At 46.5% G+C, this 15179-nt stretch overlaps 2 protein-coding genes and 1 pseudogene across 2 annotated transcripts; all 3 read right to left on the bottom strand.

Moving 5' to 3' along the window:
* Positions 1 to 3784: 3784 nt before the first annotated feature.
* LOC149336086 (CD320 antigen-like) lies at positions 3785 to 4502 on the bottom strand (annotated as a pseudogene).
* A 2925-nt stretch (positions 4503 to 7427) lies between these two features.
* LOC149336085 (uncharacterized) lies at positions 7428 to 8258 on the bottom strand. Its single transcript, XM_089554651.1, has one exon. The coding sequence runs from the start codon at positions 8130 to 8132 to the stop codon at positions 7479 to 7481; it is 654 nt and encodes a 217-aa protein (XP_089410777.1). The 5' UTR covers positions 8133 to 8258; the 3' UTR covers positions 7428 to 7478.
* Positions 8259 to 10867: 2609 nt separating this feature from the next.
* LOC149336084 (serine/threonine-protein kinase haspin-like) lies at positions 10868 to 14712 on the bottom strand. Its single transcript, XM_089554650.1, has 4 exons — positions 14677 to 14712; positions 13521 to 13758; positions 11958 to 12051; positions 10868 to 11126 (listed from the first exon to the last, which is right to left on the bottom strand). The coding sequence occupies exons 1-4, from the start codon at positions 14710 to 14712 to the stop codon at positions 10868 to 10870; spliced, it is 627 nt and encodes a 208-aa protein (XP_089410776.1).
* Between the last annotated feature and the right edge of the window lie 467 nt (positions 14713 to 15179).

Genomic DNA, 15179 nt, shown 5'->3' with positions numbered 1-15179 from the left:
AGCGCTTGCTGCCGCCCACGCCAATTCGAGAATCATCATTACGGACTCCCGAAAAGCATGTGATCATTACTTGGCAGGGGAGATCTCCCCCTTAGCTGCTTGCATTCTAAGACGGAGTGCCACTGATCCAACACCCAAAAGAATCATTTGGGCTCCTGGCCACCAGGGCTTACGAGGTAATGAGGCCGCTGACGCGGCTGCCCAAGCGCTTACTCACCGGGCTCCTCATCCCAGCTCTTCTGGCTCGGAGACTAACCAGCCGCTGCTGCGATTCAAGGAAATTATAACGCATTATAGCGACATCCACCGCCTTTTCCCGGCCCCTGCAAAGGGGCTGAGTAAGGCGGAGGAGCGAACTTTAAGGCGCCTGCAGACAGGTACTCTACTCTATCCTGCAATCTTAAAGCATTACGATCCTAACACGGATGGGCGATGCCCACACTGTGGGGAGACCTGTGATATCTTCCACATGGTGTGGGCATGTACTCAAAATCCCCACCTCCCCCCTTCCCCTACCCCTTCCAGAGAGGCATGGGAGACTGCCCTTCTCAACTGCTCCTCGCTTGAGTCCCAAAGGGCTCTGGTGAAACGGTCTAGAGACGGGGCATTGTCATGCGGTGTCCCGGACTAGGGACGCCGACCATGTAGCGTGGCCACTCTGTGGCTCCCAAACTCTATTTCAGAAATTAAAAGTTTTCACCCCCACCACTTCGTCTTTCTCCAATGGCCCGTTGCGTTCTTCCTCATCTTCTAAGGAAGGCATGTGTCAATATATATATATATATATATATATATATATATATATATATATATATATCCAACAAGGGGAGGGGAAGGAGGGGCTTGTTATAAATATGAGAGAAGCCAACGGCCACAGAAGGCAAGGGACACGGGGGATATTTTTCAATTTATTTATTCATTTGTAGTGTTGATCAATTTAGAATATTACTGAATATGTTATCGCTTAAAGGTAATTGATTACAAAAGCAGAAAAAGAAACAACCACATGCCGCCGGTGGGAACCGAACCCACGACCTCCAAATTATGTGTCCGGTCCTCTACCAACTGAGCTTGGGCAGCGGCTGTCAAATATGCTTTCGGGAGTATTTATGTTTACAAGTGACCTAACCTATATATATATATATATATATATATATAAACTTTAAAATTTATATATATATATATATATATATATACACACAATTTCTTTTATTTTTTTTATTTTTTCCCTTTTAATTTTACTATATAAGCTCACATTTTTTATATATTTTTTTCTTTTTTTACATTCCTTCCAATACTTCCCCTCAACCAGGGGTGGGTGCACTATAGCTGGGTGCGAAAAAAAAAGCACTACTTTAAAGGTTTTCTTTTACCTATTTCACTTTTTTTCGAGGTTTCTTCCTTGCTCTGTTCATTTTCTCTTTTTTTCCTTTTTTTTCTGTTGTCTGCTCTCTCTGTTGGAGGGTCATATTTTATATTTTTTTGCTCTCGCGGCCAGGAGAAGGAGCAAGTTTTCGCATTTTTCTACGAAAGTTGTTGCACGGCCACGCATCTGTCGAGCACCTCCCAGCTGGACACGACTGTCAATAAGCAAGCCTGGGGTGCTTAACAAAGCAGAGGCCGCATCTGGACGTTGTATTTTCTGACTGAGTACCTGTTCCTCGCACTTTTTTTTTTGGTGTATGTGTGTGTGGGTCGCACTGCCTCTAATAATTTTTTATGCGTATTTTTCTGCTATGTGCTTTGTGTTTCCCACTTACCTGTTCTGTGCCCGCCCCTATAAAAGGGGATGCATTAACAATGTAAAATCACTCCTGAAGAAGATCGGTCTTCCGATCGAAACGTCGAGTTGAATAAATATGTTTCCTTTAACGAAGCGTATACTTCGCTATATATTCTTATAAGCAGTCTAGTACTTCACGCTTTCGCAACCTATATATATATATATATATATATATATATATATATATATATATATATATATATAGTGTGTGTGTGTGTGTGTGTGTGTGTGTGTGTGTGTGTGTGTGTGTGTGTGTGTGTGTGTGTGTGTGTGTGTGTGTGTGTGTGTGTGTGTGTGTGTGTGTGTGTGTGTGTGTGTGTGTGTGTGTGTGTGTGTGTGTGTGTGTGTGTGTGTGTGTGTGTGTGTGTGTGTGTGTGTGTGTGTGTGTGTGTGTGTGTGTGTGTGTGTGTGTGTGTGTGTGTGTGTGTGTGTGTGTGTGTGTGTGTGTGTGTGTGTGTGTGTGTGTGTGTGTGATTTCACGTTAGAAATGTTTACAAAGTCATTGGCCAAGATGCTAAATTGCTGATTTCCGCTGTTCGGTGGCTGGCTAATGAGGTGATCGCCTGATCTGATTAGAACGCACCAGGAAACAACTCGTCGCTGTCTTTCGAGAGAGCGGAGTGAAGTCTATTCCACCCGTCCGGGGGATAACGTTATCTCGGAGCAGGTCTAGTTGCCCGTTCCACGTGCTGGCATAGCCTCCGTCAACAGAAAAGAGTCGCGTCGTTGCAGACCGGGACGATGCCTTTGTTGACCGCTTTACTTTGTCGTCATTAAGTGACCGCCTGCAAAGGGAAGCAACAAATTCCCTGCCCTGAATAGCCATTAACTTAGTCGCTTCCTCTGCTCCGTGTGACGCCATGCTGGTATCTATACGTGTGAAAGGTTGCCATTCTCACCTTGATGGTTGGTATGCCAATCTTAGCAGTATACTCAGGCATGAAACCCATGGGCATGAAATGGGTTCTTACGAATGACGATATTTCACTTCGTGTAGCTAATCCACATCCTGCAGCTACTCTACCATTTACTCTCGAAATTTGAGCTCAAAACATGCACCAGATAATGACAAAAACATGCAGTAAACTTTCCCACAGTTATACCCATTATTACTTTTGGTCTAAACGCATGTTTTTGTTGCTACCATAATTATACTGGACTTCATCACATAAGTGAGCCCTCAGTACAAAAAATCGGATGCACTTCGCTAAAAGTTTTGAGGTAATGTGCGTTTTGACTCTCTAATGCGATTTGTATAACCACGTCAAGCGACTCTGATACCTCTGTACGGAAGGGGGGGGGGACAACGTTCCGCTTCAGTCCGTAAGAAATTTCATGGAGAAGGGGTAATACCTATCTTCCGCTGCGCAGCAACGGAAAAAATTTCAAAACAATACTGGCCACGCACTGCTACGGCAACAAAAGAATTGGGAGGGCAATGTCACGGAATAAAGCTCGTAATTTTAACTTCTTTCCGGAGTGTTTTTGATATGGTGGTGTTTTTGTACTTCTATTCCCTAATTGCTTTAATTTTGGGTATACTCTCTGCGCCCGGTGAATAGTCCGCAGTACTCAAACTTCGGTGAACAAAATTTTCATACACTGGCCGTACCCGGTTCATAGCCCGCTCTGGATCCATAGAATCACATTAGGAGAAATGATGCAATGTTGGGAGACATCCAAAAGAGAACACTATGTAGTCAGCACCTATTGATAGTCTTCAACGTTTAAAATTCTCACTCTTAAACATGTATAGTCTGCGGACTGTATACCAGAAATTGCGGTAATAATAGCTTGCAGCCCGAAAACCTCAAATACAAACCAGCTAAGTGACATTTTTGTTTCTCTTGGTTACTTTTGCAAAGTATGATAAACGTAGAAAGTAGTGAAGCTCGCACATCCACCACAAATGGAATTAAAGGTATGAGGCGGGTCTACTGCGGACATCAGCTTTAATCAGAGGCGTCCGGGAGGTCGTTGCATTGGCGACAACCCGAGGGCTCACCCCGTCGGCCGTGGCGGGCGTGTACTGCAGTTTTCCTCGTCTGAGCCGCCCTGGCAGTCTCGGTCGTTGTCGCACAACCAGAGCCTCGGAATGCAGAGGCTGTTACTCTTGCACGTGAACTCTTTGGCCGTACACGGCTTCCAGAAGGTGCAATTCTCCTCGTCCGAACCATCAGGGCAGTCGCGGTCACCGTCGCACCTAAACAAGACAGGCCAGCAAATCACAGGTTTGGCATTGCCCCTGCAAGCGAACATGCTTCAGAACAGCTTGTGGAGTTGTTCAAAAGGGCTGCGTTAGTGTGTCTCTGGCAGCTCTCCCGGTCTTCATCCGACCCATCCGCGCAGTCACGCTCACCGTCACATCGCCACGTGGCTGGAAGGCACGGTCCACCCTTCTCGCACTTATACTCTCCCTCTGTACACGTTCGGCTGGATGTGCAGTTCAGTTCGTCCGATCCGTCCCCGCAGTCAGGAGTTCCATCGCAGTGCTTAACAATGGGTACGCAATGGTCTCCAGCGCTGCATTTGAAGTGCTTCCCTGAGCAGGGTTGAGGCACGATGATGGAATTTATTACCGTGTAAGAGAAGGCGGATGCGAGGGCAACGACGAGAAAGGCCAGTGTCGACAGAGACCGCAGAGATGCTGGGCCACTACGCCGCAGGGTTCCCATGCTCCTTCCGATGATGAACCGTTCGCCCGCGACGGACAAACTTCACCGGGACAAGTGCACAGTGTGCATGCGACTAGGATTCACGGTGAGGTCTTCCTTGTCGACTCTTGCTACGCAGGCTAAGAGAAATGGGCGCTGTTATCTTGTTTGCCCCATCCATCGTCGCAGTCAGCTGTTCTGTTGCAGTACTGAAAGGTGAGCACCGAGGACTGGTGCACTTTAAATGCTTACTTGAGCAAGGCTCGTGCTCTGTAAGAGGCTGCAGATGCGAGGGCCAGTGTCGACCAAGGCCGCAGATATGCTGGCCTACTACCCTTTGTTTCCTTATGTTTTGTTTCGATTCACATCGGCCGCTTGAATTTACCGTAATGCCACTTTTCCCTAGGACGTTTCTTTGCTTCCTCCTGACTGCTTTCTAGCATTTTCGCGAGTATTTGTTCGTTTGATTTCATTTTTATGCTCTCTTCTTACCATATCTCATTTTATCAGGTGTCCCATCTGCGAACTCATGCGTTTATGGTCTGTTTGTAACGTGTCACTCCATCGTCTGTTTCCATTTTTAGCTGCTATTCATAAATTTTACCTGACATCTAACAGCAGTGCATGGGAGAATGTTCGTTTCGGAATTCCCACACGATTAGCCTTCTCATTTAGGTTCTCCGTCTACATCACAACTAGATTTGGCTACTCCCAGAGTTCCAGCATTAACTTCCCGTTCTTAGCCTTAACTCCCCGTAAGAGGGCACCGTATATGCTATGATGAAATTTTCACTTCCCGCCTTGACATTCTTTCCCCCCGCCCGAAATTTTTTCCTCGGAGTCACCTCTTGTACCCTAACTTACCAATGGGCTTCTATTTGTAAGCATAGAACGCTTCGATGTTCTATTCTCAACAAACAAAGGCAAACATGGTTCGATCCTGAACAGCTGTTCTGTAACATTCCAAAAGCTCTCGTTAAAACACTGTAAATGAGAAACACTATCATTATGCTTTCAGTTCGGAGTGGGATTCCAACCAGCGCCGATGTGAACAGAGCATCTTCGTTTTCCGATGCTTTAGACCGTAGGCCGTCTTACAGCCTCTCTCTCTGCGAGCTGTAACTGGCAGCCTTCCGATCGGCGCGTTGTAAATCGTGGTTTTCTTCATCATTGACCCGTGCACACCGTGGTTCCAGGCGCTCTCTACTGCCATGACCTATTTGTCTAGTTTTCTTGATGACGGGTATATTTTTCTTTTACTTTTTGGTGTAGTTGACGTACAGCTATGTAGACTTGAACATAATATCTTACCAAGACTTCACAATTAATCAAAAGAAAAAAAAGCTAAGATTTTTATTGCATTTAGTGCGTTTTCGGAGTGCGAAAATCCAAACGTTGTCAAAACAGACAAAACAGTCGGGAATAAATCAGTTCAACTCGGTGATCAACAACCCAGGAAAGCGGTATCGAGAAAAAGGCATTCAAAGTTCAGCCCCATGTTTGCTTCTCAAAAGGCCCCCAGGGTTGTAGCCCACGAAGTCCGTTTTGGATGCAACATTGTTTGACTACCTGTTTTTTAGCCTGGTACGCTTTTGATGACTTTGTTCTCCGCATAACGGGTAGGGGTGATGGAAGCCCCCGCTCGGTTTCTGTCGCCTCTTTCCATAGACGCCCCACCAGCGGGGCCAGAAGTGCTCGGAAACACAGTCATCACACCCTCCAAAATACATCCGTAGCGGTCCGCACACAGATCTTATCCTTTGGCGGCCATCGTTTGAGCCTGCCGTAACAATGCGTCGTTTTGCACTGAATTTCAAAATAAGGCTCGCCGTTTTGCAAAAGAACGAGCCCAAAATAACAGTATAACACGAGGTAAGCAAGCACAGCTAGCCGAGATCAAGAACAGATGCCTCGCCATCGGCTAAAACACAAACTAGGTTGGCTGACAGGGGACACCGCTGAGAAAACCCATGCCGACGGTGGCAAGACCAGAGAAACCGTGAAGCCTTAGCTTTTCGGGTATTTTCTTCAGAGCATTGAGTCTATCTGAGAAGTGAGGCTTGAATATCAAAAGGCAATCTTTCCTGCGAGCCATAAAAACCATCGCGCTTTTGTTTGGCCACGAATTTGGCGGGGTTTTAAAACGGCCGAAGTTTCCACGGTTCAATTCATGGTTTACATTTGTCTTTGTATTATACTGCACTTTGCTGCACAAGCGAGAACTCGATGCAAGCATTGCTTCTTTGCAACACTTGTTAGTTTGTTTCCATTTTGACACTGTATTGCGATTAGTATAACACCTCCAGCGCTCCAGATTCCCCAGGGTGTGGACCTCCGCTTTAATCCTTCTGAAAATTAATGTGCAGGGGGCCTTACTGAACTTCCGCTGGACGCCCAGAAACATAGTAGACGACCTGGGGACGTTTCAGGACTTTACTGCCTTCACTGCAGCTACGACATCAATAGAAATAGAAAAATGACACGGAAGCAAACGCGAAACTTATGCATGTTTTTGGACAGTTTCCGCTTCGTCCAATGCCCTTGTCCTTCTAACCTTTTAAATTGCCGGTATTTATAGTATGCAGTCCGCTGCAAATATATATTTCGCAGGGCTCCAATTTAGGTGAAAATCGATTATTTTATAGTGTCCGTTCCCAGTTCATAGATCACACTCGGTACATACTTCGCGTCCGATGCATATAGTATCGCCTTGGGAGATTCCTGCGTAGTGAGAGACATTGAAAGAAAGACTATCTTGCGCACCTATACATAGTCAGTAACGCTAGAAATTTTAACATTTTAACATGTATTACCAGCGAACTGCATTCAGGGAAACACTGAACAAACAGCGAATAGGCAATAAAAGTAAATAAGAACAAAATAATGCACTTTTTTTCTCTCTTCGGAGCTTTTGAAAGCGATAATAAAAGTACGAAAGACGAAGTCATGCACTTCGGACACAAATACAATTGAAGGAATTACACGGGTCATTTGCGGACACCAGTTTTAATCAGCCGTAGCGTTGGTGGCACCGCGAGTCATCACACCGTCGATCCCGCCGCGGGTGTACTGCAATTTCGCTCGTCCGAGCCGTCGAGGCAGTCTTGGTCGCCATCGCACAGCCAAGCCTTCCTAATACAAATACCGTTACTGCACGCGACCTCAGTGTCCCTACAGGGCCTCAGGGAAGAGCAGTTATCCTCGTCCGAGCCGTCGAGACAATCGCGGTCGCCGTCACATTTCCACGTGTCAGGAAAGCAAGTCACCGTCTCTGCATGGGTCCTGCAAGCGAACTTGCCCTCAGAGCAGTTCGTGGCGTTAATGCGGGTCTGGCAGCTGTCCTCGTGTTCGTCCGATCCGTCCGCACAGTCACGCTCACCGTCACACCGCCACGTGGCTGGAATGCAGGGTCCATCGTTCTTACATCTATACTCGCCTTCGGAACAGGTCCCACTGGATTTGCAGTTCTGTTCGTCCGATCCGTCGCCGCAGTCAGCAGTTCCATCGCAACGCTTAACGATGGGTACGCACTGGTCTCCAGCGATGCACTTGAAGTGCTTCCCAGAGCAAACCTCAGGGACTCCAGTAGGTTCTGGTACGCTGAAGGAGGCGGCGGATGCGAGGGCAACGGTGACGAATACCAGTGTCGATAGGGGCAGCAAAGATGCTGGCCCGCTACGCCGCAGGGATCCCATGCTGCTTGCGATGAACTGTTCTCGACCGACAAACTTCAGTAGGCCACGTTCACCCTGTGCTTGGACCAGGACTCACGGTTCGGCCTTTACATTGGACCCTTGGATCGCAAGCACTTATACTTGGCTAAGCCAAGTGGGCGCTGTAATCTGGTTTTTCCCCGATTGCTCTTCCGAGCTCAGTTGTCTTCGTGGAGAAAGTTTTATCGCCGCGGCGATGAAACGCGAGCTGTAGGCTTTCGAGGTTGTGGTTTCTTCTTTTTTTTTTATGTATCTGCGAAACGAACTGGGAAAGCACTCGGAGCTGTAGATAACTCGCCGAGTCAAGGCAGTTAGCGTATGAGGTATTTTTCTATCCGGACAAGGACACTCGACCCTACGGTTCCAGGAAGAGCCGCTATGAAATACTCAGACTGCGGAGGTCTCTGCTTTCCAGTTTCTTGCCCGCGGGCGTCTTACCCTTGTACTGAAATTGGTCGTGCGTGATTTACTGCAGCATAGTCACTCTCTCTTTAAGGAGGATATTGCCAATCAAATAGTTGTAAGTAACAAGTTCAATCACGCACACATCTAAGGTGATGTAAGAAACTCTTGTGCAGAAGACGCCTCCGACCGAGCCCGTATGGGCGGAAGCGTCTCCACAGATAACCGATGCGAGACATGTGTACCAGACAAGCAAAGTGCTCAGTGAAGAGTTAATGGAACAGTCTTCTATACAAGAGGCGGTTTTACCTCCCTGTGCTGATTAAATCACCGTGGTTATGACCTACGCCCGCTTTTCTTATTCCTTGGAAAGTTTGTACGTCGCAGATGGCTTCGCGAGGCCTCAACGTTGTAAAGCAGAAAGTAGTAGTTGTTCACGCAACGCAGTTGTTATCAGCAATTCTGTTTAATCTTGACACTTCAAAATCAGACAGCAGTGTGTGTGCCTACACACGCAGAATAAACGTCATAATGCGGCCGTGAGGCTTACTATACACCCAACTTGGTTTGCTGGTCCAAACTGGTAGCTAGGTCATTTGAGGAGCCATTCGCCGTAATAATTTTACCTTCGTAAATAAATGAAGTAATTAATAGCCCCCATCGGCGGCACTGCCAGTTAACCTCGGGGCGATAGAATGTTTCAAAGAACACAGAGAGGAACTTTAATGAAAAATTTTAGACCACTGCAGCAACCCGCACTGGCAGAATGCGAAAGCATTGACGTCTCCTCCCCACTCGTTGCCTCTCTTTGCCTCCCTTTATCATTATCTTTTTCGTTCCCTAATTAGTTTAACTACTCAATAAGCATAATTATCTTATGCTTTAATTAAATATCTCTTTATTTACTCTGATTGTACCTTCTTTTGTCTCAATCAACCATTCTGGTTTTTCAAATTTGGCGCCGCGGTTTCTTTTCCGTCCACTTACTATATTTCCGTCCGGCCTATTCAACCGTCCAGTGGTTTTTGCTGGTAGTAACAATGAAACTATTTTGTTCGATTGATTATCATTCATCAAATACATTTCAATTCGTTTCAAACTTCATTTTCGCTCCTTTGTATATTATCCCACTATTTTGCAGTCCACAGCTGTTTTCCCATCCACTCACTGTTTCGATGTCCGTGCTGTTTCGACACTTTTTCGACATTTTTTGCTCTTATTAATTGACTAATCATTCTATAGACATATTGTTTTTGTTTTTTTTGCACAGCATCCTCACGCCATTCTCTTTCGTTTCCTCTTTCCCGTTCGTTTGATGCTACCTCTTCTGAGAACGTCACAACTGCCGCGGACACGTTTTGCGGACACGTCATGGTGACACGACCCCCCCCCCCCCCCCCCCGACATAGCCTAGAAATGATGTCGCATTAATACAGGAGAGGTCTGCCTGGTAATTATCCTAGCATGCTACTCCAGACAATTAACAGAACAGATTACAGACTGTCACACGCACCCACTTACGAGACATACCATGCACGTCTACTCCGCCCTGAGCGGTAGTTTAAGCTACCGATTCTTTGCACCTCAGCTACTTTGCTTTGCAACATCTTAGATTCAACTGTTCGCGTACGACTGCATCATGCGTAGCTAAATAAGACCACCTCTTGTTTAATAACACCTCTGGTGCAGTTGATAAAGAATGTGCAATATAGCCGTGTGGGTCATTCGACACTGATAGAAGTAGCCGGGCACAGGTGATTTGTGTCTTAGCCGTGTAGCGAAGCACTTACATCTTAACCTCCGAATCTGTGTAAAGTAAGGTGAACCCTTTCCCTAACGTTTTTACACCTTTAGGTCCTTAGGGGTGCGTAGAGGCTCAGTTACATGGTTGACAAGCAAAAACCTGTTGCTCGGTTACTTTTGGCAAAGTGGGTACATTTAAGCTTTAAAATGATGCCCACATTGTGCTGTTTGAACAAGAACAACGCGCGGAATGTTGGGTGCGAACATAGCCTAAAAATGATCATTCGCGCTGCAGTAGAAAACGCGCCTTAAATTCCCCCGTAGTTCACCACTACTGCGACTCTCATAGCACACTTTCGGCACGTGAAACCCCTTCATGCCTTAGCACACATTTGTCTCGAAGCACTGGCTGTCAGCTGCTTTTCACAGCTGACAGCTAGCCAATGATTTGCGTTGCAAAACCCAGAACTCATGTTTATTTTCCGCTCACTGAACATCGGCTCTGCAAAAAAAATGCGCAGATCAAAGGAAATCAGTCGATTAAGCAGACGAATGGGGTGCTGTAGACGGTGCTAGTCATCATCTTCCTGATGAAGAAGCGCCTCGAACCTGACACTCCTCAGCACCCGGGCCACGACAAAGTCCGTGGCGCTGCTGCAACCAGAGATCTCCTCGGACCACAACGCCAGGTCTCGCCAGGCTTCCCGTTCTGGTTCAGTCCAGGAGAGCCTCTCGTGCTGGAAGATTGGCTCGTAAGCCTCCAGGAGTCCGTGTATCAGGTCGTGGAGGAAGACCACGTTTGTGTACGGGTGGAAGCGGGACGCGTTGGGCCTGCGAGGCAGCAAGACATCTTCTGTCCCGCATTCCTCGAAATAATAATCGCCATCAACCATATCATGTACACGGCAGGACAAAGACCTGTCTCAGTGACCTTCAACCAGCTCTGTTCACTGCCCGCCATGAACACTTTATACCAACAGTTTTTGTGTCCTCGTCATTTCCCCAGTTGACGCTCTCTACCCAGCTGCGTTGTTGATGTTGTTGTAGCCTTTGAAAGAATGGCACATACCCGCACTGGGGGATCGGCCAAGAATCGGGAGGTAAAGGTTGCTATTCACCTGTGCGTAGTAAAGGCAAAAGAAAAGCACACGGGGTAGCAACACCGGGGGCGTCTACCACAAGGATGGCAGGGAGTGAAGAAAAAAATAGGAGTTTGGATTGGAGAGAGAGAGAGAGAGAGAAAAAAAAAGACATCTTTTTTCATAACCGAGTTACGATAATGCATTAAATCCTTGAATTACATGATCTTTCACAGTCCGTTTTGTTGTTCAGAATCAGTGATTGGGCTGGACATGTACTGCGATCAGAAATCCCGGCTTAAAGGGGATTTTCTTTCTTTTCTTTCGTTTTTTTTTTACTTAAACTGGTTCTATGCACACTCAGTGCACCCAAGAAACAAATGAAGATGAATACACGAGTAGTCATGCAGTCGGGTTCTTTCATACGCCCGTGTGTTTTCTGCGCTGTTTCGTTCCGGCAATCTGCGAACAAATCCGTTGATTAGTTTTAGAAAAGAAAAACGTCTACTACTCTCGGGGTAAACGGCCTCATTACTAGAAACTAGCATGCGTCGCAGCGAATGAAGAGGAAGCTTCACAGCACCTGACGATGCCCTTGATCAGAGCGAGCCTCTCTCCCACTCCTCTCCTCTTGTCAGCGGGCAGTTCGTCGAGGTCAGTGTAGATGGGCGCCGACCCTGGGCCAAAACGATAAGGGGCAAGATTGTTGCGCAAGTCCGGTACGAAACAGGGGTGCCGGGAAAAAGAGCGCCTAGTCCGCTAAGCCAGGCGCCTGTTGGCTTCTGAAGCAGCGGCAACCACGAGGCCGCAGAGAGAAGTGAAGCGGACTGCGATACCGTCGGCCCACCTGTATGGGGTCTCAGGTGACGTCAGCAGTATGACGCGAAGCGCAAGGTGGAGCGATCTTAGAATCATGAAGAAACAGCCTTGAAGAAACGCGCAGGTCTCAAGGATTTATGCCTGCGCCGCAAAGTTGCACGACTAACACTTTTTCATAAACTTTATCATCATCCATCACTTCATAACGACTTTTTTTCTTTGCCTCCTTCGATTTTTGACCGCCGCGATCATCCCTTTAAAGTTTGGCGTTTCACGTGCAGAACATCTAACTATGCGCATTCATTCTTATCACGCACAATACCTGACTGGAACACTCTGACTTCACATATCGCAACCACCACTGATCCTGATAAATATTTTAAACTTATATCTTCAATAACTGCTGCTTAACTCTTCGCGTACATTGTTATTTTATTTGTTCATGGCTTCCTTTTTTGCAGGGTATGTTACTAAAATGATTCATTGCATTAGTGTTCTGTTTTTATAATTTTAATACTGTAGTAATTTTCGTTCTTTGCCGCGCTGCCATTCTTTTGATTCTCTTGCTTATTTATGTCATGCAAAGTGTCTTATTTGTGGTTTTGTTTTATTCTGTTCAATTGCCTGTGCCCCCCCCCCCACCCCTCCCATGTAATACCTTCTCGAGGGCCTTTAGGGGTATTTTGTATATGTAAATAAATAAATAAATGTGGCCGCCACTGCTCTCTTACGATGTAAAACCGCGGAGCAGGGTGGATTTTTCTGCCTCGTAACACCTTCTACAAAGTTCTTGATTATATTTTTTTTTTGGGGGGGGGGGGGGGGCAAGAGTGCTTTGAGGACGACCTCTAGTTCTGGAAACAGAATGTTCTTCAAATAAAGTTAAAAAAATTACGTAAATGTTTTAGTGAATTATCTAATTAAAAGTTCACTAATCAATCATCACAATAGATGATTAATTGCAATCTGTCGCGGTGGCTCAGTGGTTATGGCGCTCGGCTGCTGTCCCAAAAGACGCGGGTTCGATCCCGGCCGCCGCGGTTGAATTTCTATGGAGGTGAAATTCGAGAGGCCCGTGTACTGTGCGACGCCATGCACGTTAAAGAACCCCAGGTGGTCGAAATTTCCGGAGCCCTTCACTACGGCGTCTCTCATAGCCCGAGTCGCTCTGGGACGTTAAACCCCATAAACCAATCAAGCAGATGATTAATTACGTTACTAAGTTAAAGAGGAGTGAACGGAACTCGAAAGCATTTTCGCATTTCCTCACGTAAGGAGACATAGAGGCAACTTCAGGTGCAAGCTTCAGGTGCAACTCCTCACCCACCTGCGCCTGCGCACAGCCTCGACGCGGCGAAGTCGATGACGGTGGCCTTGTAGCCGTGGAGGTCGACGTACACGCAGTTCTTCATGACGCAGAATCGAGCGACCCGACCCCGTGCAGCCTTGACCAGCACGTGTTTTGAGGTCAGAGCGCGGTGCTCAAACTCCAGCTCTGCCTCCGCGACCGCGATCGTCAGAGCCACCTGCTGGACCACAGAGCGAAGCTGCAGCATGTTCTGGAACTGCGCGGAGGGTAAATAAAGGAAGATGTTTAATCAAAAGCGGCGCAACATTTCCCCATCCCAAGGGTAGCTTCGTACAAGTGCCTAGATTAATGCCTTTCCCCCGCTAAGAGAGAGAGAGACTCTTTAATGAAGTACAGAGAATTTAGCCGGCGTTTCAATATCGCTGGCATGCTACTCTGCGGAGGGAGGGGAATTTGGGAGACGAAGACAGAAGTAGAGGAGTGTGAAAGAGGTAAAAAAAAACGAAGATAAAATGCGGCCATGAAAAGGGTACTAAGGATGCAATGGCGAGTATTGATGTAACCTATGGAATGATGGATTGCATAGTCCGACAAATCGGCTGACGAAGTTCACTGCATGAAGAATGCATGAAGGTAACGTGCAAGTGAATTTAAAGCTTATCGAGATGTCCAATACACGAAAACTATGTGAGCAGAACTACTACCCCTCGATCATTCCACACAAGGGGCAGCAGTATAAAAGAAAATCGGATGTCGTCCGCAACTACTTCTACGTCTCAGCAGCAAACATCACTTCCAGAAGTGTAAAATATTGTGAGTTAACATAGAGCGAAACATTCCAGCTGTTGAGATCTGAACAATGTCTTGCTTACATGTAACAGTCTAGGCCTGGTCACCCACAGAGTTTTAAATCATTCTCAAAATTTCCACAGTATGTTACAGGTTCAACAGCTTCTCGCAGGTAACAAACTCACAACGTTGCAATTGTACGTGCATAACCCCTCCTCCACTATTTCCTGCCCCTTAAAAAATTCATGTTTTTGAGATGTTCCCCTATCACATGCTTTGCAGCGACGAAACAAAGATTTCACATGCATTTTCACAACTTTCCGTCCATGCATGCATTTCCTCTAACAGTCGACTGAAAGGCAGAGGTGTTCTATTAGCAACCTACCTTCACTTTGAAGAGCTCTTCACCCGCGCACGGCATGCAAAGGACAGTATACGGCGGAAACAGCCTTGGCCATCCTGCGAATGTTCCTCATTTCAGTACCTTCAACGAGAAAGGCACAGCAGTGGTCACTATGAGCAAAATTATTTATACTTTCATTGGATTGATTTCATTCGCCAACTCTTAGCTGCAAATACCTTGCCAGCAACGCAGCCATGTGAGAAATAGGTTGCTGGTGACTTATACGGGCCTGTTAAGCCAACATTATACAAATAAACAGCTAAATTCCCCCCCCCCCCCCCCCTCACCAGAAAATAATTCCGTATGGCTTAAATGAAAGCCTTGAATGAAGGCATTCGTGTCTTTGTAAAGCCACAAAAAAAAAAGCTTTCTGGCAGCGATATCTTTCAGGTCGAAGATGTTAAATGAAAATCTCCGCAACCTACCCAATCCGCTTTTCCCCTCTACTCCTATGAGCCCACAATGGCCATTTTATCAAAGGTGCA

Source organism: Amblyomma mixtum, chromosome 7 (genome assembly GCF_055824585.1).
Source record: "Amblyomma mixtum isolate Tamu chromosome 7, ASM5582458v1, whole genome shotgun sequence".
Lineage (NCBI taxonomy): Eukaryota > Metazoa > Arthropoda > Arachnida > Ixodida > Ixodidae > Amblyomma > Amblyomma mixtum.
This window is presented reverse-complemented; position numbering and strand designations above follow the sequence as displayed.